This window comes from Alosa pseudoharengus, unplaced genomic scaffold (genome assembly GCF_046254945.1).
Source record: "Alosa pseudoharengus isolate Yale_2024_CS ecotype anadromous, Long Island Sound unplaced genomic scaffold, YU_APseudo_1.1 YU_APseudo_1.1_scf_10, whole genome shotgun sequence".
Taxonomy (NCBI): Eukaryota; Metazoa; Chordata; class Actinopteri; order Clupeiformes; family Clupeidae; genus Alosa; species Alosa pseudoharengus.
The window spans coordinates 5,751,137-5,775,423 of NW_027468565.1; the positions used below are offsets into that span (position 1 = coordinate 5,751,137).

The following is a 24,287-nucleotide window of genomic DNA, read 5'->3' on the forward strand; positions in this document are numbered from 1 at the left end:
TCATCTTATACTGTAAGTCACTTTGGATGAAAAGTGTCTGCTAAATGAATCTATGGAGGGGGATAGCTGTCAAAATATTCGTGTCCATAGATTTGATACACGTGCGTATTTGTCTGTAGTTGTGCATAAAATAAATATTTGTGAATTCTCGAATGAGTCCAGTCGTGCATAAAATATATTGTGTGTATTTTATCCATCAGAATACGGATGGAAAAAAAATATGAATTCAAAAATTACAAGTACGAAATCAAACTTTAAGGTTGGCTTTCTTTGGTATGAGTACGACTTCGCACAAGTGACTCAACTGTCAAAATACGTCATCGCCGCATTCACAGGCATTACTTGTTGAGAAAAGAAACATAGATCGAGATCAAGACTGCGCATGCGCTGAGACGAATCCGGCGGGGGCAGTGCCATTACTGCGGGTTAGGCACGTCGGCGCTAACGTTTGTGATAGCTGATAGCTACCTGTGGAGTTGAACAAATCGTCTTTTCCCCCCTTCGTTTATTGTCTTACGATGTCGGGAAGAACCTGTTGTGTGTTCGGCTGTTACAACAGCAGTGGGAAAATACAGATATGGAACAAAAATATATAAGTTCCCCCGCCGTTATTACACAGCCTGCCCCTTATTACACAGCCTGCCCCTGTGTAACACCATACATAAGCACTACACAGATTCCCAGGGCGAGCCGAAGACCAAGCTGTTCGTCAGAAGTGGATTGTGAACATCAACCGAAAGGACAAACATATCACGGTAAGTTTTGTTTAACAGTATTAATCTTAAATCTTGCCAGTTGCCACAATGACTAGCATGCTGTTGTCTAGTCTTGCATGGCGATACTTTAACGCTATCTATTGGTGTGTTAAGACATGGCACCAAATATTTGACGTAGAAGCAAAACTGTAAAGTAAGTGTGTGCTAGGAACTTCGGTAGTCGCCAGAATAATTATCTCCATCAACTAAATGGCACTATTGAAACATTATTCGCTTTAACTACTAACGTTAGGGCAGCCATGGTGGCCATCAAATCAACATGATTTGGCATTACAAACAGAAAACGTATGGAGTTCGGGGGCAGGCGACACTATGCTAGTTGCAAGATTGCTTTCCTTCTTTGGTAACGTTAGGCTAACCATGAAAACATCAGTCATTTGGAAAGATCTTAGTGCGTTTTCCTCCGATTCAGTATTGTAATAAACAGTTTTTGGGTAGCACTCACATTTAAAAATCACTTGGATATTTAATGTAGATGTTTATTTTTGGGTTAAATTTGTTGTTGTGCTGAGTTATAGTCTACATGTAAGTCAATGTCCTTTTCTCTATATTTGTATTTTATCAGGGGTCAATGTCATCTGGAAGAGCACCTCCCAAAAGATGTCTTCAGCCCTCACAAGAGGACACATGTGCTTGGAACTTGTGCACAATGGAATAAAGAACAGTTGTTGATGTATTAATTACAGTTTATTTGAACTTGACACTTCATTTAATTTATACAATACATGTATCACACATACCAATTGTTGTTATATTATTATTACTACAATTACATTACATTACATTTGGCTGACGCTTTTTAGCCAAAGCGACTTGCAACATTTAAAGCTTTTAAGAGCAATTCTAACAATAAAAAAAAAAAACACAATAAGTGCATCAATGAGTGCAATTGTCTGTAGTAGTGCTATGAGAGGAGATGATCTCTGAAGACCTGGGTTTTCAGACATTTTTGAAGATGTCGAGGGATGTCCCTGCTCTAGTAGGAACAGGTAGTGCGTTCCACCAACGAGGGACGACAGATGAGAAAAGTTTGTATCGGCCATATGTACAAAAAGGTTCAAATATGCTACTAGGCCGAGGTCAAATAGACTGGACCAGGTCAGTCTCTGTGGAAAATATTTAGACAGGATATCAACAGTAATGGCTCAAATTTAAACTAATGATTCAAATATAAATATAATTCTCTGTGTGGATATAAGGGCCAAAAAGGTACACTAAAAAGTAGTGGTTCAAAAGGTAGGCATAGATTAATCAATAAATCCCTGTGTGGAAGTATGTGCAAAAAAGACACACGAAACAGTAGTAATTCAAAAGGTAAGTATAGATTTATCAACAAATCCCTGTGTGGAAGTATAGACGGAGCTTCATTAGAACAAGCAACAGTTGTTCAGGGACAGCTAACTTGATGGTCCTTAGTTGTGAGTGAAAAGCCATAATGGCGTACAAAAATTGCCAAAAACTGTCCATGCCCAAGCCTGTGTAAATTTTGAGTCTTTGTCATCCAAATCATAGGCCTACAATGATCAGTTTGTGTCACAGTCTTTTGTTGACTTAAAACTGTAGTTGTGGTCTGCAGTATCTGGACACTGGATGCCATCTTCTTTTGGGAGGTGCCATTGAGGTTTGGGAGATGACATTGACCCCTGATAAAATACAAATAGAAAAGGACATTGACTTACATGTAGACTATAACTCAGCACAGCAACAAATTTAACCCAAAAACAATCATGAACATTTTGCACAACATCTACATCAAATATCCAAGTGAGTTTTAAATGTGAGTGCTACCCAAAAACTGTTTATTACAATACTGAATCGGAGGAAAACGCAATAAGATCTTTCCAAATGACTGATGTTTTCATGGTTAACGTTACCAAAGAAGGAAAGCAATCTTGCAACTAGCATAATGTCGCCTGCCCCCGAACTCCATCATACGTTTTCTGTTTGTAATGCCAATCATGTTGATTTGATGGCCACCATGGCTGCCCTAACGTTAGTAGTTAAAGCCAATCATTTTTCAATAGTGCCATTTAGTTGATGGAGATAATTATTCTGGCGACTACCGAAGTTCCTAGCACACACTTACTTTACAGTTTTGCTTCTACGTCAAATATTTGGTGCCATGTCTTAACACACCAATAGATAGCGTTAAAGTATCGCCATGCAAGACTAGACAACAGCATGCTAGTCATTGTGGCAACTGGCAAGATTTAAGATTAATACTGTTAAACAAAACTTACCGTGATATGTTTGTCCTTTCGGTTGATGTTCACAATCCACTTCTGACGAACAGCTTGGTCTTCGGCTCGCCCTGGGAATCTGTGTAGTGCTTATGTATGGTGTTACACAGGGGCAGGCTGTGTAATAACGGCGGGGGAACTTATATATTTTTGTTCCATATCTGTATTTTCCCACTGCTGTTGTAACACCCGAACACACAACAGGTTCTTCCCGACATCGTAAGACAATAAACGAAGGGGGGAAAAGACGATTTGTTGAACTCCACAGGTAGCTATCAGCTATCACAAACGTTAGCGCCGACGTGCCTAACCCGCAGTAGAGGGTGACACGGGAAGCAATTTTCACTCCCGTCCCATCCCGAGCCCGCACAAATACTCCCGTCATATCCCGATCACGTGACAGCCCCCCCAAAAAAATTCTGTCCCGCAAAATCCCGAGAGAAAGACTCCCGAATCCCGTCCCGCTCCCTATGTTGATGTCTAAAGTTATCCGACTGTTAGGCTACAGTAGCGTGCGGTGACCATACATTTTGGTAGGGCAGAAAGCCTTGTCTAACTTTTCTTTAATAGCCGATCATTTTGGGCTATATTAAAATTACATATTTTACAGTACTTTGCTGTAGGCTATGCTTAAATCATTTCATAGTTAGATCTCATCCCATCAGTTAAGTTTGCACCGTTCTCATCACGTTAAACCAGCGAAGCATAGCAACGTTGCTATGAGTAAACAAAACAATTTTTTGTGTTCCGCCAGGGTTATGCGATAAATATATTGAGGAATGCGATCGTCAAGGTGTCATGCCCCAACATTGCATGACACATTAAACTCAACGAGAATCGCTTTCCCGGACAGCTCGTGCAATTGAATAGAGTTGTCCTTTGCTGATACTTTCGCCTGTAACTGTTTCTTTGCATCCATTTTGCCTTAGGGCCTATCGCTGAAGCTGATTGATTGTGAACAGGGCAGCTGCTTGTCTTGCTCTGATAGGCTACCAATCAACAACAAACGTATTGTGGGTTGTAATTGGTTCTCTTTTCTAAAACGAAATGCCTCACGTCTTTGGGCGCACTCACTGCATTGCAGCGTCATTTTTTAAGTTAATAATCTCTGGCTTCCCGCCAGCTCCCGTTTATTATTTCCTGTCCCGTCCCAATCACGTTACCAACAGTGAAATTTACTCCCGTACTGCGGGAAACCCGCGGGAATACCGTGACCCGCGGGAGTCCCGAAAAATTGTCACCCTCTAACCCGCAGTAATGGCACTGCCCCCGCCGGATTCGTCTCAGCGCATGCGCAGTCTTGATCTCGATCTATGTTTCTTTTCTCAACAAGTAATGCCTGTGAATGCGGCGATGACGTATTTTGACAGTTGAGTCACTTGTGCGAAGTCGTACTCGTACCAAAGAAAGCCTAACTGTAAAGTTTGATTTCGTACTTGTAATTTTGAATTCATATTTTTTTTCCATCCGTATTCTGATGGATAAAATACACACAATATATTTTATGCACGACTGGACTCATTTGAGAATTCACAAATAATTATTTTATGCACAACTACAGACAAATACGCACGTGTATCAAATCTATGGACACGAATATTTTGACAGCTATCCCACTCCATATGAATCAGTGTAAAATGAATACATGTAAATCATGCTGCTGTGCTGTGAGAGTTTCTCATAGTAAACAGTGTGCCGAGACTAGACACTTGCTACAACAGATGCAGAGAGCACAATCAAAGACACAAGACACGTACGCATAACTGTTCCATGCAAACGCATCTGGAATAAACCTAAAGTGCTCACCTGGAGTCTCTCTGCGAGGATGTCCACCAGCACCTCTTCAGGGAGCAGGCAGCTCATGAGGTCCAGCTGACTCACACTGAAAATCAGGGGACGGTGGATATGTTCGACCTGCACACAGACACACACAGACACACACACACACACACACACACAGACACACACACACACACACACACACACACATGTTCTTCTTTTCATACATTTTCAAGTCCTTTTTCCTTCTTTAGCTCTGTCAAATGTGCTTCAGTATTTGCCATTTTGAACCTCTATGGCGCTTGCACTGAGTGTGTACCTGGGAGTTGGCTGTTGTTGGGGAGGTGTCCACTCGCTCCGTCCTCTTCCCCCCCGTGGTGGTGGCTTTCTGGCGGGTGGAGATGGAGGAGGCCTGGGCCTTTGGCTCCATGCTCTCTCCCGTGTGTTTGGCAACAGCCTCCACGCTAAGCACACCTGAAGCCTGAGCTGTGGGAGACTGCGTATCTGCAGCGGCCTGGGCTGTATTCACACACACACACACACACACACACACACACACACACACACAAAACAATTATACAGTCCACTGCACACACACAAATAGCAATCCATATTAAACAGACACTCAAACACACTCAGTAGTGGACGTTTCATTACAACACTGGGAAACTACCTACAGTAACGTCCAAACTCCCAACACACATAGATCACATAGATGTGTAAAACTCATTCATATATTACAAGCAAGAGCAATCTATTAACAATCAGTAATTAGCATTAGGGTGGTGGACATATCTTCCCCATCATAGTAGACACACAATGCACACACACACACAACGCACACACACACGCACGCACGCACGCACACAAACAGTCTAGGAGGTGCGACTGACCCATCTCCTCTGCCTTCCTCTGGTAGTGCTCCTGGGCGGCCCTGGCGCAAAGCTCTCTGGCTTGCATGGCCGCTGGCGTGGCCCCTGATGCCATGGCCTCCAGCAGCACAGCGTCCAGAGAGAGGCACGCTGCGCCGTAGTGCCGGGCCAGAGCCACTGCCGTCGCCGTCTTACCTGCACACAACACAGGACTGCATCACACACTCACAGCAAATGAGTAGTTCACACACACGTACACACGTACACATGTACAAAAACAGAACTTGATTAACTTTATGTTACATACTGTACAGCTATTCACAGTTACTTAAAGCATATCTCTGGGCAATTACAGTATAGTATTTAATAATAGTTTAGTACTGACTAAATAGTCAGTCAGTAATAACACTTTTTTAAAAGCTTCCGAGGAGTGAGTTGAAACCCCCATAGCCTCTGGGAGGAACTCTGTGCAGTACCAGAGAGTGGAGCTCCATGAACGATGATTGTGATTCCTCGGCGGTTTCTAGCGGCATGTCCGTCTGGGGTCAGGTCTATGCCCAGATGCCGGGCAATGGCCATGGACACTGGGTTTGTCTCCAGCTCGCCGACACTACTGCTTGACCGACTGTCATCTTTCACAGCTTCTGAAGAACAAAACGATGAATTCAAACCCAGTAATGATAGATGTCTGGCATTTGTTTGGTTTGTTAGTTTGGCTTTGTTTGATAATAACAAAGAAAAACAAAACAGTTGTCTGGGGCAGGTGAAACCATATTAGTGGTTTATATAGTCTACCTTTACTTGCAATCTCCTTCAAGCCAATAGCCATGACCTCCTTGTCATTCTCCAGATGTCGCTCTATGTTTGGGAGGTCAGCCTGGTTCTCCTCAAGGCCCGCTGATCCTCCCCTCTCCTCCTCCGGACTCTCCACATTTTTAGGAGAGCCAGCCTTTAAGTCTGCAGATCAGAGCAGGAGGAGTCAAACACTGGCCTCTCTAGGTGAACTAAAGAAACTTGGGTGAAGAAACAACCATTTTGACATAATATCTCTGTGTTGCTCAAATATCCACAAAAAATGTAATGCAAACCAGCTACTGTCAACCCAGCTCACATTGTACCATCTGTGGTACTGTATTAAATAGACCTTAGCTACAGTTTCTGTCCTCAGCTTGATGTCATCCTTTAGAGAAGAACAAGAGCTTTAGAGGGAAAATGTTAGCTTTCAGCTTAGAGCTCTATCCCAGTAAGTACACAGTATTCTACTAATGAAGCACAGCAATCTTTGTGAACATTAAGAATCATAGGTGCATTCAAATTCAGCATACGTTCTCTGAGCAGTTCAATTTGAGCAATTTTATTTAAACATTCTATTTCAACATCCAGCTCCCAGTATGCTCGCAAACTCTTTGCGGAGAACTCACATTAATCAGAAAACGTTTACAAACGTTCACCTATGTCCAAGCAATTGAACACACCTCAGGTTAAGTCACTGGGTTGTGGGATGGGGCCACATACAGTACAGTATTAGCCAGTGCATGGTAGTGGTTCCAAAGACACCTCTGATGATATCTGAACCCTGTTAGGTGTCATGGCCAGGTGAGGGGGCTTGCTGCTTTACCTGCGTGGGACTCATGGGCGTGGAGCTCCTTGTAGTGCTCCAGCAGCTCTGGGGGGAGACCCTCCCCCGGGGCACGAGGGGGCAGCAGCAGGACATTCTGGGCATCGTAGCCCTTCAGCACGCGCAGCACCTGAGGAAGGTAACCCTACAGTCAGCCGGGGCTTTCACCAAGAACTAAGTTGTACTTGCACAGGCACCATAAACACCAAAGTAGGCTGAAAAAAACAGTGAGTAGTCCTAGTAATGTATAAGCAACTTATGCAACTCAGAATAGTCCTGCTACTCAGGTGACTGAGAATTGTATTTTCAGAACTATTTCAATTTACTTTAAAATATTACGATCAAATGATGATAGTAATATTTACATACCGTAGTAACAATGAATACATAATGACTTCACAGGTGACCTTATACAAAATCCATGGCGAGCCTCACCCTCTCCTCCTCCAGGTACTGCTTGTCAAACTCCAGCGAGTAGAACTCGACGGGGAACGGGCAGGGATTCCGTACGAGCACCTCAATCTCCTCGCCTGCGCTGTGGGGCAGCACGGGACCCATGTCCAGCACGGAGGTGGAGAACTCCAGCTGGGGCTCCTCGCCCTTCCCCTGGGCCTGCAGCAGGATGCGCTGGGTGCTCTGGGCCACACTCAGCACCAGATTCTGGCTGTACGCCCTCTAAAGGCCACCAAGAGCAACACAGCGGAGTTAGTTGGGGGAGATGGAGGGAGGTGGAGAGATTTTGTTTATGCTCTGATCCTCTTTTTTCTACAGTCTACAGAAAAACTTACTCATCTATAAAGCTTATCTGGTACATAGCCCAGCAGAACAAACTCTGCTACAGAACAAGCTATTTTTCTCCAACCATGTTTGTTTTCCCCATGCTCTTATATTTCGTTAAGTATACTGCATGTACTTTATGAAACGTATTAATCTACAGTGGAATCTCTTACTCAGCTCCTCCAGGTTAATTACTTTAAAAAGTCTGAGAAAGACTTAATCCATGTAAAGTGTTAGTTGGTGATTTTTTTTTTTTTTAGCTGAGTATGTGAATGTGAGTGTGTGTGTGCGGGTGTATTTTTTATACAGAGAGAGAGAGAGAGAGCAAGAGAGAGAGAGAAAATGAGAGAGAGAGCAAGAGAGAGAGAGAAAATGAGAGAGAGCAAGAGAGAGAGAGAAAATGAGAGAGAAAGAAAGAGAGAGAGAGAAAGTAAGAGGGAGAAATGAGGGATGGAGAGAGTGATGGAGTGTGTAAGCGTATGTGTGTGCACATTTATGTGCTAGCCTAAATCCCTCCTGGAAGATAAGGGCCTCTGAGAGCCGGCTCCCTTCTCTATGCCTCTCAGGACTCATTTCTCCCAGGCCTGCTCCCTGCTCCTTCTGGATGGGAGCCGATAACAGCCAGAAATGTTGTGGACGCAGGTGGAGATGTACATTAAGATATACACCACCAGTGTCAGCGTGTGCTGTGCTTTATCTCCCAAATTAAATCATTTAGCATTTCATGGGGGGAGTCTGCCATTCTCTCTCTCTCTCTCTCTTTTTTGTGAGGATGTTTCTCCTTGCCGAAAAAAGAAACCTCAGATAAATCTCAACACCTGAAGTGTTTGGAGCAGACATCGGTGTCTCCCATTTCCTCCCTTGAGAGAGAAGATTATATAACTATCTTGAATATACACTGTACATGAGAAACTGAATTCAATTAGGCAGCTGTTCAGTGTTCATGTGTTCACCTGCCAGGTAGGGCGACACTGTGAAGAGAGCATCTGTCTCCTGCCCACCACCCACAATATAGCCTGCTGTATATTTCCCACATAAAGGACACTTCACAGTAATTCAGTTCACAGATTGATGAACACAGGTCCATAAAATAGGAAAATGGTGACAATGAAAAGCTGACTAGAGTCATCAGTCATTTTAAAGTTGTTGGCAAATATTGCTGTGTTATATCATACATGTTTTTTCTTTTAAACTTCATACATATTTCGTCACATTAGTTGAATTAATCATCATCTATATACAGTATGTGTGCAGCACTATGGTTTGTTGTGTTCTTAAACAGTTTAATGTTGATTAGAATTAAACATTGCATTTCTTTGACCAGAGCCTGTGGAGATTTGCTGCAGTGCTCACCCCCTCTGCTGGGCTGAACTTGACCTGAACATTCAGCCTGTCTCCTGGCAACAGCACACCTGAAGAGGGTAGCACTTCAAACACCACCGGCGGGTGGCGATACTCAAGTCGTAATTTTTTCCTCAGATGCAGGGGGATATGCTTGTCAATCTAAATACAGGGCAAATGAAACAGCCAGCATAAACAGCAGTGTCCAAATTTGAACATGATTAACATATTTCAACACATAATTTCTTAATCAAATCAATTCTCAGAGATGCAATTTAATTATTCAAATATACTGCATTACTACAATTAAAAAATGTGCAAAACTAAGAAGGAACTTCTGTGCTACAAAGACAGAGTCTATCCATCTTTAAAGGGACACCAGGCAAGCCTGATGCTTTTTCTCTACGAAACTCCCCCTCGCTCGGTCTAAAGCTCTTTTCCTTTTCTTTGCGTCTTCCGTCAAGGGTTTTCGCTGCTTCTTCGCCGGCTCTGCCATTATACACACGTTTGCAACAATCTCTAGGGTTTCGTTTGGGCATCTGTTTTTTTCAGCCTGCCTCTGTGCTGTAAACTGATCCTGCTTCGGTCGGCGGGTAGGATGCACCGAACTTGCAAGTGGGATATTCTTTCTACAGGCAGTAGGGGCGGGCGAGAAAGCCTTCATTCGCCCCGTAATGAGTCATTTAACCATATACCGACTTACGAAGATGATTAATTAACACGAAAACGTTGCCTGGTGTCCCTTTACAGTAAATGCTGGGAGAAATTTTGTCACAAGTGCTTCTTTGCTGAAGCTCTCCCAGCCTGCTGCTCTGCGTGTCTACCATAAAGCAGCCGTCTAAAATTACCCAGCAGAGACAAAGTGACAAAAGGAGAAATGAAGCCACTGCTGCCCTGTGGCTAATACCTCCAATATCCAGGTTTCATTCATAATTCATTACGAAGCTCTAATGAGGGGAGAGGCTCTTCTGTTCACTTGCACTGACAATAATAAGGGGTCACCTCCACTCTACTATCACTTTCTCAAATTACTACGGGTGTTTTGTCTTCATTGCTAATGTATCATATATCAAAGCTTGGATGTACAAACACTGTCAGAACAAGTTTCTGGCTATGCATTGATGCTTTGTCCAGTGTAGATGAACAGGGATGGAAAAAAGTCCATAGCGCATTGATGTGAGACTGGACCTTTTTCTTGGGGCGTTCCTCCTCTGTGATGTTCCACTCACACGGCACGAGCTCCTGGTTGTGCAGCTGCAGCGTGAGCAGCTGGCACAGACCGCACTGGATGCTGTCGAACATCAGCGTTTCCGTGGAGACGTTGAGGGAGGGCATGGTGACCACGGCGTGCAGGCGCACCTGCACTAGCGGGCCCCCTGCCACCTGTCAATCACACGGAGCACAGCACAGGTGGTCAGAGAGGACTGAGGGACAGAGAGCGTCTCGTTAAGGGAGAAAACCAGATGGATCCTGACAGCTAAGGGCCACTGACATCAAATGAGCACGTCCAAACTCTGACAATGGTCAATCTGAGAGTCTGGAGGAGGAAGTCTTGAAAAATAAAGAATTAAACTCAAATTTCACTTGAAATATTTTCATTCATATTTTGTTTAAACCAAAACCATTCATATTTTGTTGATTCTTCAGGCATAATTGATAGAAAAGTATACTAATTCAATATTGTAACAGTTTTATGGCAAAATTGCCTTTGTACTGTATGCCACTTATCTGCTGCACTGTCCTGTAAAACATCCGTTTAAAAGGCATAAATAGTTTTTAAAAATCAAAGCACAAGCAAGTAGGTTTGTTTGACTGTTTTCTATAGTAGAAGTATCTCACCTGAATGGGCATAACTGTATTAACCTGGCCCAAATCCAGGTTTGCTCCACGTGGATCAAACTTCACCTCAAATGTTTCAGTCTCACAGTAGGGCAGGTTCTTGACTTTGTCCAACTCTGTGCTGAACCCTGCAGACAGACAGGCAGAACAAACAGAATCAAGCGCTGCAATAACTACAGCTATGATGAAAACTCCAAACCAAACAATGTCTAAGTGTTTGATGTTTTAAAGACGAATAAACATTCACTGTTGGTCAACACCAACATTACTATAATCTTTGCCATAGATACAAAAACGACAAAGAGCTGTAAGCTGTCTTAGACAAACCTGTTCCAGCAAGAAGCCGACGATCAGCCTTGAATGAGACCTGGCATGGCCCTGTGTTGGTCACTTTGACTATGTGGTTGAGGACCTTACCATGGATCACATAGCCAAAGTCCAGTATGTAGTCTGGCAGTGTAAACCTGAGGGAAAACAATAACACCTGTAGTGACTCTACAGATGGCGGGTCACTGAGGTACAGTCAGAAAGAGTGCAACTGTGTACTGTGTACTGTATGCATTATTATCATATGAGTTATTTATAACACTCTCACTTGCTCAGCTTTCTCCTCTTTCTGCAGCCCGATCCACATCCGTCGCTCCCCTCCACGGGTGTGGTCTCCATGGAGACGGCATTCTCCTTCACCAGTAGCCTCTCCACCTCCATCTGTAGCAAGGCGTCATACTGCAGACACACAGAAACAGAGAGAGAAGGTGACAGAGATAGCAGCTGCTGTGGGAATGCTCTCATAAACTTTTTGGGAGAAGGCACAACCAAAGCCCTTCAGCAGCTCTTCAGGTCGTCTTCATGGTCTTCTCTAAGGCAGGTTTCCTCATATACTTCACACGCCGTTATTGGCTGTGAACTTTTCAGTGCAGAGCCAAAGCTAAAGCCTACTAACAAGGGGCATTATATTATATATGCAATATTATATGTAGAAGCTAATACTTTTTTGAAGAACTCAAGAGGAAATTAAGAAGTGCACACACAGCCATGTTTGTGTAACATCTGTGGGACAATGGCACTGACAGAACAATTTGGTTCTTCTGAAGGACTCATCCCATAGCTTCAATTAGAAAACCCTGCTGTTCAGAATGAACCCCTGAGCCCTGAGAATAGTCCATTCCAATCATACTCAGACCAAGCTGCACAGTAGAGTTTCAGGTCTTCCAGAGGAACAAGTCAAGAAGCAACTCTCCCCCTCCTACAGCATATCTTCTGAGCAGTGGCGGTGTACTAGCTACATGTAGGTGGTTTTGTGCCACCCACATTTTGAATATCTGAATCATTCATATAAACAGCAGTTTATTACACCCCTAAAAACTCTTCTCTGTTCCACAAAAATAAATACGCAAAAGTTTTTTCTCATGAAAAAAAAAATGTAACTTTACACCTTTCTCTTTTCGGCCCCGCCCCCTCTCCACACACCTGCTACTACCTGCTACAGCTGACAGTGAGCAGGCATGTCTGCATCTTATGGAGATTGTTCCCAAGTAATCAGGATTGGTTCAGTACCCTTAAGAAGTCATAAAGGACTGCAGTTTGAATTTGCATACTGAGGCTGTGACTGGTTGACCATAAAGTCTTTAAATATGCCCCATTTAAGATCATTTCATCATTTATTTTCTGGGGAAGGACCTCATGCGCCCCACTCTTATTGTGTGCACATTGTCTCTGAGACTTACAGTAGGGCAGCAGTCCTCCTCAGGCAGAGCTCTGTCCACAGTGGGAGGCTGACTAAGGAGCTCGTCCCTGGGCTTCTCGTTCTCCACGTTCTCCCTGGCCACCTTTAGCAGAGGCCCATACTTCAGCTCGTCTGGAGGAGAGAGAGAGAGAGAGAGAGAGAGAGAGAGAGAGAGAGAGAGAGAGAGAAAGAGAGATTCATGTGAAGTTTCTCTTTTTTCACCCTCAGATGGATCAGTGAGCGCTGGCCTGATTAAGACGAGTTCTGTCGAGTCTTCAACAGGGCTGCTGTGTCAGCCCATCAATTGTGGAATCGATTCCAGTTCCATCATGGGACTTGTTTTTTTTCTTTTTAAATCACTGATTGATGAAGCTTTTGCACACACAAGCAAGCTCCAACATGCTAGTGCAAGTGAAGCATTTCATTGGCACGTTTATTTCAACACCACACACATGCATCTGTGCAATACACACATGCATTTTATTCAAATAGTTATTTTTTTGTCAAAAAGAAAGCAGAAAGTATATAAAACATTCAGGGGGTTCTGGGATGGAACACATTCTTTCATATGTTCATAATTAGTGTGCATTATTTGGGGAGGGGGGAAGGAGGAGTATGTCTCCAAAGTTCTCCGTCAGTGTTGTAGATGCTACCCACCACCACCACCATCACATCCATGTCTGAAGTCTAGAATGTATGACCCAAGGGGGTCATACTGTACATTATGCATTTTTCCATTTTTGAGTGAGGGGAGTGAATGGGGGACTTTGCCAACATTTGGAGAACACAAAAAAGAGATGAGATGCATTAGAGAGCCTGGTGACTCATTGAAATACTCTCCTCATGCAGATTATGGGTCTGCCTGTGTCTCACGCATGAATACCTCCTGCAATAAAACAGCAAAACAGCAAAGCAACACAAAGATACTGAAGTCCATAACAGGCGTCACTATGCGCCAATTTAGGACGGCTGCTATTGACCTGACCGGTAAATGTATATCCCCAGCGTGAAAGACAGGGGAGGGGTTCACTCTTTACTACTGGCAAGCAGTGAGCACACCAGGCATGCCCTGCAGATCAATATCTCATCAGTGGCGGACAAAGTTTTCTCATCTGCTCAAAGGCCCATTTGCTCACCTAATGCTTTTCACCACACCGTCCGCGAGACTAAAGAGCTGGGGCTCTCTGGCGGGCAGCTCCTGCTTCCCCTGGCTCTCTCCTCGCGCCTGGACAGACACCCCGCTGATTAATTGCACTTGTAAGCAAGTCTGCCGAGGTGGCGACTCGGGAGTGCAAGGTGGTGGTGGTGTGAGGAGGAGTGGGGTGAGAGGGTGTGTGTGTGTGTGTGGGGGCGTGATTAATCGCACACTTACCCAGGTCTCTGGGCAGGTCCAGGCACACTCGTGGAAAGATGCCTTCGCCGCGCAGGCTGATGGTCTCCAGCTCGAAGAAAGCCACCTGCAGCTGGAACGTCTTGTGGAATACCTCTGGGACCCCAGGAAGGTAATAGACTGAGATTCTCTGCTCCGTGTTTGCCTCTATATGGCCCTTCAAAAAGACAGTCCCAGAAAAACAGCAATTGGTGGATGACCTTTAATAAACTTCCTTGGCTCTTGCAGAACTTGGAAGATCATGAATGCTATGCTTGTGTTGATGTGGGATGAGTGCAATGTTGTCGCTCATACGAATGAGCAGCAAGTAGGGAAAGAAAAAAAAAAACACACGCAAAAAAACATAACCCCCAAAATCCTGCTCTTCTGTCTCTGTTTAGCTCTGTCCCATGAGTTTCTCTCTCACCGAGCTGGGGATGACCAGAGGCTGCCCGGGCGGAGGATTGTCGGGGATGCCGCCCTGTTCCTGCGGCAGTGTGCTGAAGCCGAAGCCCACGCGGCCCGTGTTCCTCAGCACGATCTCCGCCTCGGCCACGCGGTCAAACAGCTGCAGGGGGACCAGAGGGCGACACACACACACGAGCTGCTCACACACTCACGCTTTATCGTGTCATTTTTTATGGACACGCTTGATCTTTCGTTTTGAACTGTACTGCGCCTCAAGCCAAGTCCCAGAACTATCACACGAGTCCTTGCCACGTCAGTGTGAGTTGGGGAGTGTGGCAGGGCAGCTTGCATGTTTATGTACCAAGCAGATATTTTTTACCACTCTGATGCCATTAGAATCAGTAGACACATAACGGACCATATTCTGAAACAGTGAGTAGAAACTATATAGACTCAAGACAGTTAATGGCAGTCTTAACAGTTATGACAATTAATGACATGGTTGCCCAACAGGTATTCATAAGACAATAAAACAAAGGAAAGACACTCAGGCATGCTGTACCTGAGGGCCAAGGCTGATGTCAGTGGTGTCCAGTGTGTAGGTGACTAGCGAGGCTTCACCCTTGAGTGTGATCTCATAGGTGGGACCCCCCTCCACCTCACACAGAGCCAGCACCTGGCTGCTGATGTTGGCATGGCCAAAGAACGACAACGCCACCGGCTGGCTCTCACCAGGCTGGAGCTTCCCGTAGATTGGCAAGATGTCAAACACCTGCCCGGAGCAAACAAGTAAACAAACAAACAAACAAACAGGGCATAACATAACTGAACTGACAAAGGAGAAGAAGCAAAAGGAGTCTAAAATAAATACAACATATGCATGCACCTCCTCCACCCCAATGTTGGGCTGAACACCAGGGGTTGTTTTGGAGGGCCACTGGGGAGAGTGACGTCCAAACTGCACCAGTTTTCTATGGGTGAAGCTGATGGGGGTGTTGGTGGGGGTCCCATTAGGTGGGGCTGGGACGCACTCCTTGGGGGAGCCCCTCCCTTCCTTCGTCTCATTCTCCGGGTCTTTCTTCTCCTCATCATCCTCATTGTCTAAGTGCTGTTTGGGAGTGGCCAATTCCCTACAATACAATGAAAAATAATCATGTCCACACCACTTCATTGTACCAACAACAAGAATACAAATATGCATTTTGGATAATTAGCATTGATAATACAGTACTATTATTTGAATAAAACATGCATTTGACCTTTCAATCAATACACGTGTAAATCCATCTAATTTCCTGGGCATCATCTCATAGCCTTTTACATTTCATGTCTCTCCCTCCCTCTCCCTTGGGGTGGACCAAGCAGAAAAACCAATTTGGTTTCATCAAGGCGGTTATTAATTAAAGATTAAAGTGTTCAATAATTAAGATGCCATTTATTATGTAATGCCATCATGGGAAATCTTCTATATTGAACAGTGGCACGAGCAGGCGCAAGAACAGAGGAGGACAGAGAGAGTGAGAGGGAGAGAGAGAGAGAGAGAGAGAGAGAGAAGGACAGAAAGTGGAAGAAAGGATAAGAAAAAGAAGGAAACAGACTTTTTCTGATGCAGGGGTATGGACACCCAGTGAGCGATGAAGGCAAGGGACTATGCAGGGCCGGCCTGCAGTGCAGCCGAGGAGACAGCAGGGGGCACTGTTGTGTGGGGAATAAGATGAAGAGTACCCCCCCCCCCCCCCCCACCACCACCATCATCAGACACACAATCACAGAGAGCATTTTAGGAGTGATAATTAGTACTCTCCAGCAGTACTGATGGCATGGGGAGCACAGCTACACTACCACACTAAAGAGTTCCTCCTCCTCTTATCACCCTTCATTCACACTCCGGTTGGAGTTCTGCTTTTCTCCAACAGCCCCACTACTCTCATTTGAGCTTGTGCGTGTGTCATGTGTGTATTTCATGTGTGTTTGTGTGCACTCACTCTATTGTGTCTTCGAAAGTGAGCTTTCATTTTATCGCACTAGTCTCCCGACACCACCGCCCAACAGCCAAGAGAAAACAATTCAATTAAACAAAACTGACAGCAGCGGTGAAGGGGGGGGGCGGTGCAGTAGGGGCTCGTTACATTGTTTAATGTGCTGAAGGAAGACTGCCGCAGTGTTTTTCTTTACTTTTTTTTTCTTTTTTCAAAGGCAGCCAGTCGAGTGAGATTCTCCTGGGACTCGACTGCCATGAGGATTTCATACAGTAACTGCACACATGCTGACAATCCGAGCCGAGATGCCTCCAATCTGTACATGCACAGAATCCTTCCCCCGGCTCAAGTTGCTGTGCGAGGCACCATCTTGCATGTGTATCATATGACTCTGTTTGATTCTGCCATGCTCCTCTTGTGACAGGTTACAATGCGGCCTGGTCTAAGAGTGAGAGCTCTTATCTCTAATCTGGGGGCATCTTGGCCGGCCCTCCAGAGACAGTAAGTGGTGTAAAGTGCAGGCTAGAGTGAAGGTGCGCGGCTGACGCAGACCTGTTTGAGTCCACCCGGCTGCTGTTGTGGCGTTTGTGAGGTGGCTCATGCTGGGGCCGGTGCCGGTGCTGGGTTTCCTCGCCTGCCGACGGATCTGTCCGAGTCTGGCTCGCTCCCTCAGCAAACCTGCATGGGGTGGGGTGGGAGGAGGGATTAGCATGTGTGTGTGTGTGTGTGTGTGTGTGTGTGTGTGTGTGTGGAGGGTGTGTGTGTGTGTGTAAAACTCATCAGCACCCAATCAACCGTGCATTAAGAAAAAAGAGCCTTGTCTTGGAGGCGGTAAACCTGTCCGTTAGCCGGAGGTTCCGCTACCGCTCAGGTCAGCCACAGCTCTGGCCAATCAGCAATAAGCACTTAGATCAGCCCTGGTTTAATTACAGATAGGGATTTAATTAGCAGAACTAAGACCTTGGCATGGTGAAAATTCGAACTCCTCCTCACCCTCCCATCCTGCCTTGATAGTGAAAGGTCATCGTCTGATTGGACAATGGGGCTGGGCCAGTCCAGGTGATGAGTCTGAGTGATTAATCTCTCCCTGCCTGCTCTTTCGGCCTCAGGGAGTGGGGTGGGGTGGGGCGGGGTGGAGTGGGGCGGGGTGTGGGTGGGGAGCTATTGATTTATCTGAGACAGGACATGGCAGGAGCTGGAGAACAATTAAACACTGTAAAAACTTAGCCCACGCCGCTCAGCCATCGACAGCTGAGATTCCCCGCCGAGAGACTGGCTCAGCATGGCGCTTTGTGTCCAGCCCTAGGAGTGCGGGTTTGTCAACTTCCAGATGGCTGATGATGTGCGGAGGCTGGCCCGGGACTGGACAGATGCGGGCCAGATCTGGATCAGAGACTAATTGCCGCCTGGGACAGCGTTTGCCCCAAATTTTCACACATTCTCCTGCAGTTTCCCTTCTCAATGGCAACTGACTGTAATTCATTCAGTTATTCACAAAACCACCACTCACGGAGCTGCAGAGATAAAATGCTACAGAGAGAGATAATAAATTGTCCTGTCCGAACAAGATTACACAGACTTAATGGCTAATTATCACACAGCAAAGACAATTCCAGCTACGCTGAGCAGTCTCATTAACACTGCGAGCCGTTTTGGTTGTTGACTTGGCACTCCATGAGTGCCTGCAGCTGGGCAGGGATGGCATGGCGGCGTGTAGTAACACACCACTACTGCGCAGCTACTCACTCATGCTCAAATTACTCACCTCCAGCGTTCTCCTGAGCTCTCTCTCTCTCTCTCTCTCTCTCGCTCTCTCTCTCTCTCTCTCGCTCTCTCGCTCATTACAGCGAGATGGGCCAGTGGTTCGATTGCAGCCCACAGCAAGCCTCTGTCAGGGATCATTAGAGTAAAACTGCCTTGCAGTGGACTGACACTGTACTATGTGTGTGTAGTTAAACAGAAAAGACCAAGAAGTAGGGGAAATAAATAAATAAAATTAAATAAACAGAAAACACACCAACCAAAAGAGGTGGGGGAGGGGTGCCTTATCCTAGGGCGTATCATATCTGGATGCGCTATTGTAACATGCTCTGTTGTGGCCGCCATACTTTGCGGCGGTCCGGCGTGCCGTGCATGCATGAGCGTGAGGATGACTGTGGCTGTTTTTTTTGTGCAGATGAGAAAGCATATGGTATGAATGGGCCGTGGCTCAGTCTGCTGGAGATAAAACAGCAGCAGCGGATGGCGTGCCGTCTGCAGCGCAAGCATCTCAGAGGATGGTGTGTGTGTGTGTGAGGTGGGGAGGTGGAGAGGAAGCGGTTTGCCTAAATGCAGCCTTAATTGGACTCCGCGTTGGCAGATGCCTCCACGCCGTCTGTCCCTCTCCCGTGGCTTCCTGGATTAAATATGTATCACTCCTGCGATGAAAAAATATGCTGTAACCAGGCAGGCTTATTCTTGCCATACTCGGCGCGCATGGCACACAGCCACTAACCAGGGCCAGGCTTCAAAAGAGAAGGCAACACAAAGCAAACAGTGTCAGGCTGCATAAGGGTCATCAGGAGCTCTCATTAACACAGCCCACACAGGGGTCTTTCCTATTTCTGTGTCACAGGACGGAGATTGACCAATGAAAAGGAGATTTCACTGGGCTATCTCTCACGTACAGCTCATTCATAAAGAAGCTCTCAGGCAAGCAAACAATGCCATAGAAACAGCTAAGTGTGGCTCACACAGTAAATAAAATGAGCAGTTGGTGTTACCAGAGCCCCATCAGGCATGGGGAAATCATTCATTCATCAGCTAGCCCACAGAGGAAGTGGGTATTCCAGTGTGGCTGACTAGTCCTCAGAATACCTCTTTTGTACTTTGAGTGTTCTCTTACATAATCCAGTTCTACAGACATAACTTCCTGTGCAGATATGGCATGACATATTTGGATAGATGTACTTCTAACATATGTTCTTGTACCACGTTAATCTACATGAACATATTTTGGAATATAAACTGTAATCTGTAAATACATTTAATTTCTATGTATTTAGTATTTAGTCCTCAGCTGCATACAAAAGTGCTGCATAATACATGGGTTACTCTATTCAGTATTAGACTTTCCCTCTAAAATAACACTACAACAAAGACTCTATATGTAAACGCCTGCTTGACCTGATGCAGTGGCGCTTGTGGTCCAGCAGGAAGGCCCAGCGGTAGGAGACGGCCAGCGGGCTGCTGTTGGTCATGGTGATGTGCTGCTGGCTCTCGGTGTGGTTGAGCACGCAGCCAAAGTCCAGTGTGGTGCTGGAGAACTGCAGGTTGGGGAAGTGGACCTCGCCCTTGAGCGCCACCAAGTCCCGCTGCGGGTGGCCATGGTAGCGGATCTCCAGGACGTCCTCGGCCACACGGGTCACCTGGTCGCGCCGGTACAGCGGGTCGAAGCGCACCCACAGCTCTGTCCGTGCCCCCACCCCCAAGACTAGACTCTGCAAAGCAAGCAGAAATAAATATGAGACTGCCTACTGGCAAGGCATGATTTCAGGAAAGTCCCAAAAACACTCTACTTTCTATCTCTCCACAGGAGTACCACAACAGACAGACAGGATACACCACAGAGACCCAGAATTGGGTGCTCACACAGAGGTAATTGGCAGTATAAGTTGGGAAGCCGACTGAGGTTTGTGTCCCTACTGCTGCAAAAGAAACTCTCTGTTTAATTAGAGTCAAAAATGGATGAGTACAGGAGGCACAGTAAAACACATTGTGTTGGGTACTCTTAGTATAAGTATAAGTAACTATATTTATTACACAGCTCTTCACAAGGCTTTTCACTTGAATGGGCTTTCCCAAAGTTCTACAGTAAAATATTTTCGTGTAATTACCGCTGCAAACATATAATTACCGCTGTCAATGGCAACGGAGTTTGTGCTTCTGATATGTCTTTCCTATCACTACGCAAGGACTGGAACTTCATTCAAAAGTGAAAGCAGACAGTTGATCAGCTGTGTTCTAAAGAATGTTTGATTCAAGTTCAACGTGTGTTGTTGCGAACTATGTTTCTCAGCAAATGTCACAATGAACGGTAACAAATAGGCTAGGCTATGTAGGCTAAAGTCATATAGTGGGAAGTTTACTGGTCGGGGTTCAAACCGGCAACTCTCCAGTTACAAGTCCGAAGCGCTAACCAGCAGGCCACGGCTGCCCCTTGATTTGATATGAGAACATGCATCCCTTGTGGGTCCTCCTCGGATGACTCTGTGGTAGAACTCAATGGAGAACAGATGGATATTGGCTTTATGGAAATTGCAACTGCCAAGTTGAGCAAGAAATTGTAAAACCCAAACCAAATATAACACCCAGAAACAAAATAAGTTTCTCTCTTCTCTTTCTCTCTTCTACAATTTGAAATGATTGTACTTGACATAACATATAATAGCTTTTACTTTAATTGTTTCTTCATTGGAAATTTGAATACAATTTTATCTAACTGGATCTTGAATGGTGGGCCTGACAGCACTTGCTGGTCTTGATTATTTAAGATACCTTAGTCATATTATATCATATATATTATATCATATTTTCATTGGTCAATGGTTAAGTGTTGGTATAGTGTGCTATGGTTTTCGTCATCAAAAGTTGCCAAACAAATAATTCAGCACATGGACTTTCTTGACAAGGCAAACAGAAACAGCAGGCAAAGTAATTACATAACTTGCATTTGCTGGATATTCCCTTGGTAAGGTTTTGTCATTTCCTGAAACATTTCATGATAAAAACGTGATGGCCATCTGTGCATCCTGAATTGGGATGACTACGGTAGAGTACTGACAGCACCACTAAACCCCCTGCATCCACTCCCAGACCCCTACCGTCCCAGAACACAACAAAGACAAAGACATATTTTTCAAAAATGACTCAACATTTTTGACTACCTCTCACTGAAAAACTCAAAGTGCAATCCCATAGGAGCCTATGAACAGACACACTGATAAAGTATATCAGGGGTTTTGTAACAGGACTACAGCAACTCTCCCAAATCCTGACAGTGGGCAAAGCCAGGTTCAACCTGTCAGCTTAAGCGATTCTCCCTGAGGACAAGTGATAGTCTTTTGAACACCTTTGCCTTGGCTCCTTCATCACCTGGACTGCTGGGCTGGAACAGTGTCACATCTTGAGAGCGGTGAAATTACACTACTGTACCTTCGACATGATAAATGCATTATCGCCGGAGTTTTCACACAAGCTGAAGGGCTCGTTGACGCTCAGCTCAAAGGACAGGGCCAGACTGGACACACTCGTCAGAACCAGCTTCTGGTAAAGGGGGACCAGAGAAACACCAGGAGTCTGTGGACAAGGGTAAGACAACCAGAACCATCATAAACAAGACAAACAATGAGATATGGAGATTTGTAGAGGAACAACAAAAATCAAGTATCATTTTATGTTCTTATGGAATCTTAACCTGAAACTCTCTTGCCATAGAGGTATATTTTCCCACATTCTTTCCCTTAGCAGGATTGTATTTGGCATTTCTGTAAACAACAATGGAAAAGGCTCTGAGCTCAACTGTCGATGGATAATTATGCTAATAATGTGACCCGAGTCACTCTCGTTTTTCTAGAGAGCCTGTCAATTTAAACAAACTCCACTTCAAGCACTTTTTCACCCTGCCTTCGTCTGCCTCCCATAGTCCTTCTTCTAGCTCTCCTTTCCTCTCATTTACCCTCTCTCTCTCTCTCTCTCTCTCTCTCTCTCTCTCTCTCTCTCTCTCTCTCTCGCCGCTCCTCCCCCTCTTTCTCTCTCCCTCTAATTGCTTTATTCTTCCCAGTTCCACGAGCCACACTGTAAATCGACTTGCTGGGCTGTCACCATACAGATGAATGGGGACAGCATCAGATAAAGGAACGCCACCGAAATAAATTAGCATTTTCAGTACCGAATAAAAGGACAAAAAAAAAAAAAAAAAAAAAACAGAAAGCCAGCTTGCAAGGAGCCTGCTGAATGACGGCGTGGTGTGAGATATGAAGGAATGGGTGAAAATATGCGCAGCTTCAGCGCTGCGAGGGGAGAGGACACAAATCTGATGAGCTGCAGCTATGGGCGCAGCGATAATAAAAGTGAAATAGAGGGGACAGAGAATCAGCTCTGATGGCGGAGCTTCCGGCCGGAGCCAGATAAAGCCATTCTTCAGGGCTGCTCATACCCGGGGGGGACAATGGATGGGCCTGGAATCCAGAGGGCATCCTGCCTTCGCCCCGTGGCAATCCACAAGCTTAAAATACACATCTGTTTTCATTTGACCGTACATCTAGTTTGGATACTGAACTATTATGGAAGTCAGAGCGAAATCCAAACATTTAAAAAGCTCATATTTTTCTGGGTAGCCGCATTTCATGGACCAGAATATTGTCCTATGGCCCCTCTCTGCATGGCAGCTCTTATATCTGAACATGTAACCAAAGATGTAAAATATACAATTTGTCGTTTTTATGAATACAGTACACCCATAGTCAGAGCCTCCTAGAACATCAAAGCAATACAAGAATGGCAATGAAACTAAGGCTGACCAAACACTTTCCTATAGGGTATTACTCCATCAAGTGATATCAGCCACAGTTCACAACAAGCACATCTCTGCCGCATTTCATCTCATTAGTTCTTACGACACTGACCATATGACTGAGGTCTTCAATTTAGCACGCAAATCAGCATCAAATGTGACGTGACGTGCACCACTGGAAAATTGCATATCCGACTTGAACATGGTGTTATGTTGATGTGTGTATTGCAGGAGGATGTGCTGAAAACATGCCTGGTTGCCGATTCATGTTGTGACTAGTCGGTCAATATCGGTCAGTCAGAATGATGCCTCATTTGTAAATCAGTCACATCTGGGCAACATCTTAATCAGACCCCATGTCAATATATACTGTAGTATACTGTATGGCCATCAACTATAGTCATACAGTTATCATCACTGAATGTTAATTCAACAAATGAATGGAAGATTGGTTGTAAAGCAGACACCTCTGAATGGAAACACTTTCATTCAGAAAAGCACTTTTCTTTCAGCACTTTCTCTTTCTCAACTTTTCCCCTTGAAGAAGACTACAGCACACTTTGATGCTTTGTCACAGGCATTATTTGCTCGGCAGAATAAACGAAACAACAAACTGGTGCACGAATGGCTAATTTGTTTATTGTTTTTGTTTTTTTATTGCGAGAGGAGAGGGGGGATGAATAATCCCTGCAAAACAACAAACACACACACACACAGACTGAGTCACGCTAGCGCACGCAAGGAACGCTTCGCGCCACAGCGAGCTGGAGTAGAACATTTAATGAATCCCGCGAGTGGCTCAATGAGCTCACGCTGCACTGATGACAGACATGACATGTGAAGCTCTGAAGCCTTACGCAACGCAACGCTCACTATGGCTGACTTCACAGCGAACCTGAACCCAGATTACAATTTGAAACGATAATGAGCGAATGGGGTTAATGTGCTTGCGTGGTTATGCAAGCTGTGTGTGAGCTGTGTTGTATGGTGGGAGGTATTGAACTGTGTGT

General features: G+C 45.1%; 1 protein-coding gene across 1 annotated transcript in view; it reads right to left on the minus strand.

Annotated features, from left to right (window-relative positions):
- Positions 1–24,287, minus strand: part of hydin (HYDIN axonemal central pair apparatus protein) — a 101,127-nt gene that overhangs the window by 39,962 nt on the left and 36,878 nt on the right. Inside the window, exons 22-40 of the mRNA XM_076272559.1 lie at positions 21,918–22,061; positions 19,879–20,203; positions 15,632–15,846; positions 15,308–15,517; positions 14,765–14,905; positions 14,341–14,515; positions 12,970–13,100; positions 11,838–11,968; positions 11,570–11,706; positions 11,243–11,370; positions 10,592–10,786; positions 9,416–9,565; positions 7,721–7,960; positions 7,286–7,415; positions 6,469–6,624; positions 6,144–6,311; positions 5,689–5,862; positions 5,115–5,314; positions 4,823–4,930 (exon numbers count right to left, since the gene is read on the minus strand). Of these exons, the coding sequence (XP_076128674.1) occupies positions 4,823–4,930; positions 5,115–5,314; positions 5,689–5,862; positions 6,144–6,311; positions 6,469–6,624; positions 7,286–7,415; positions 7,721–7,960; positions 9,416–9,565; positions 10,592–10,786; positions 11,243–11,370; positions 11,570–11,706; positions 11,838–11,968; positions 12,970–13,100; positions 14,341–14,515; positions 14,765–14,905; positions 15,308–15,517; positions 15,632–15,846; positions 19,879–20,203; positions 21,918–22,061 (3,258 nt within the window). The remainder of the gene's footprint in view (positions 1–4,822; positions 4,931–5,114; positions 5,315–5,688; positions 5,863–6,143; positions 6,312–6,468; positions 6,625–7,285; positions 7,416–7,720; positions 7,961–9,415; positions 9,566–10,591; positions 10,787–11,242; positions 11,371–11,569; positions 11,707–11,837; positions 11,969–12,969; positions 13,101–14,340; positions 14,516–14,764; positions 14,906–15,307; positions 15,518–15,631; positions 15,847–19,878; positions 20,204–21,917; positions 22,062–24,287) is intronic.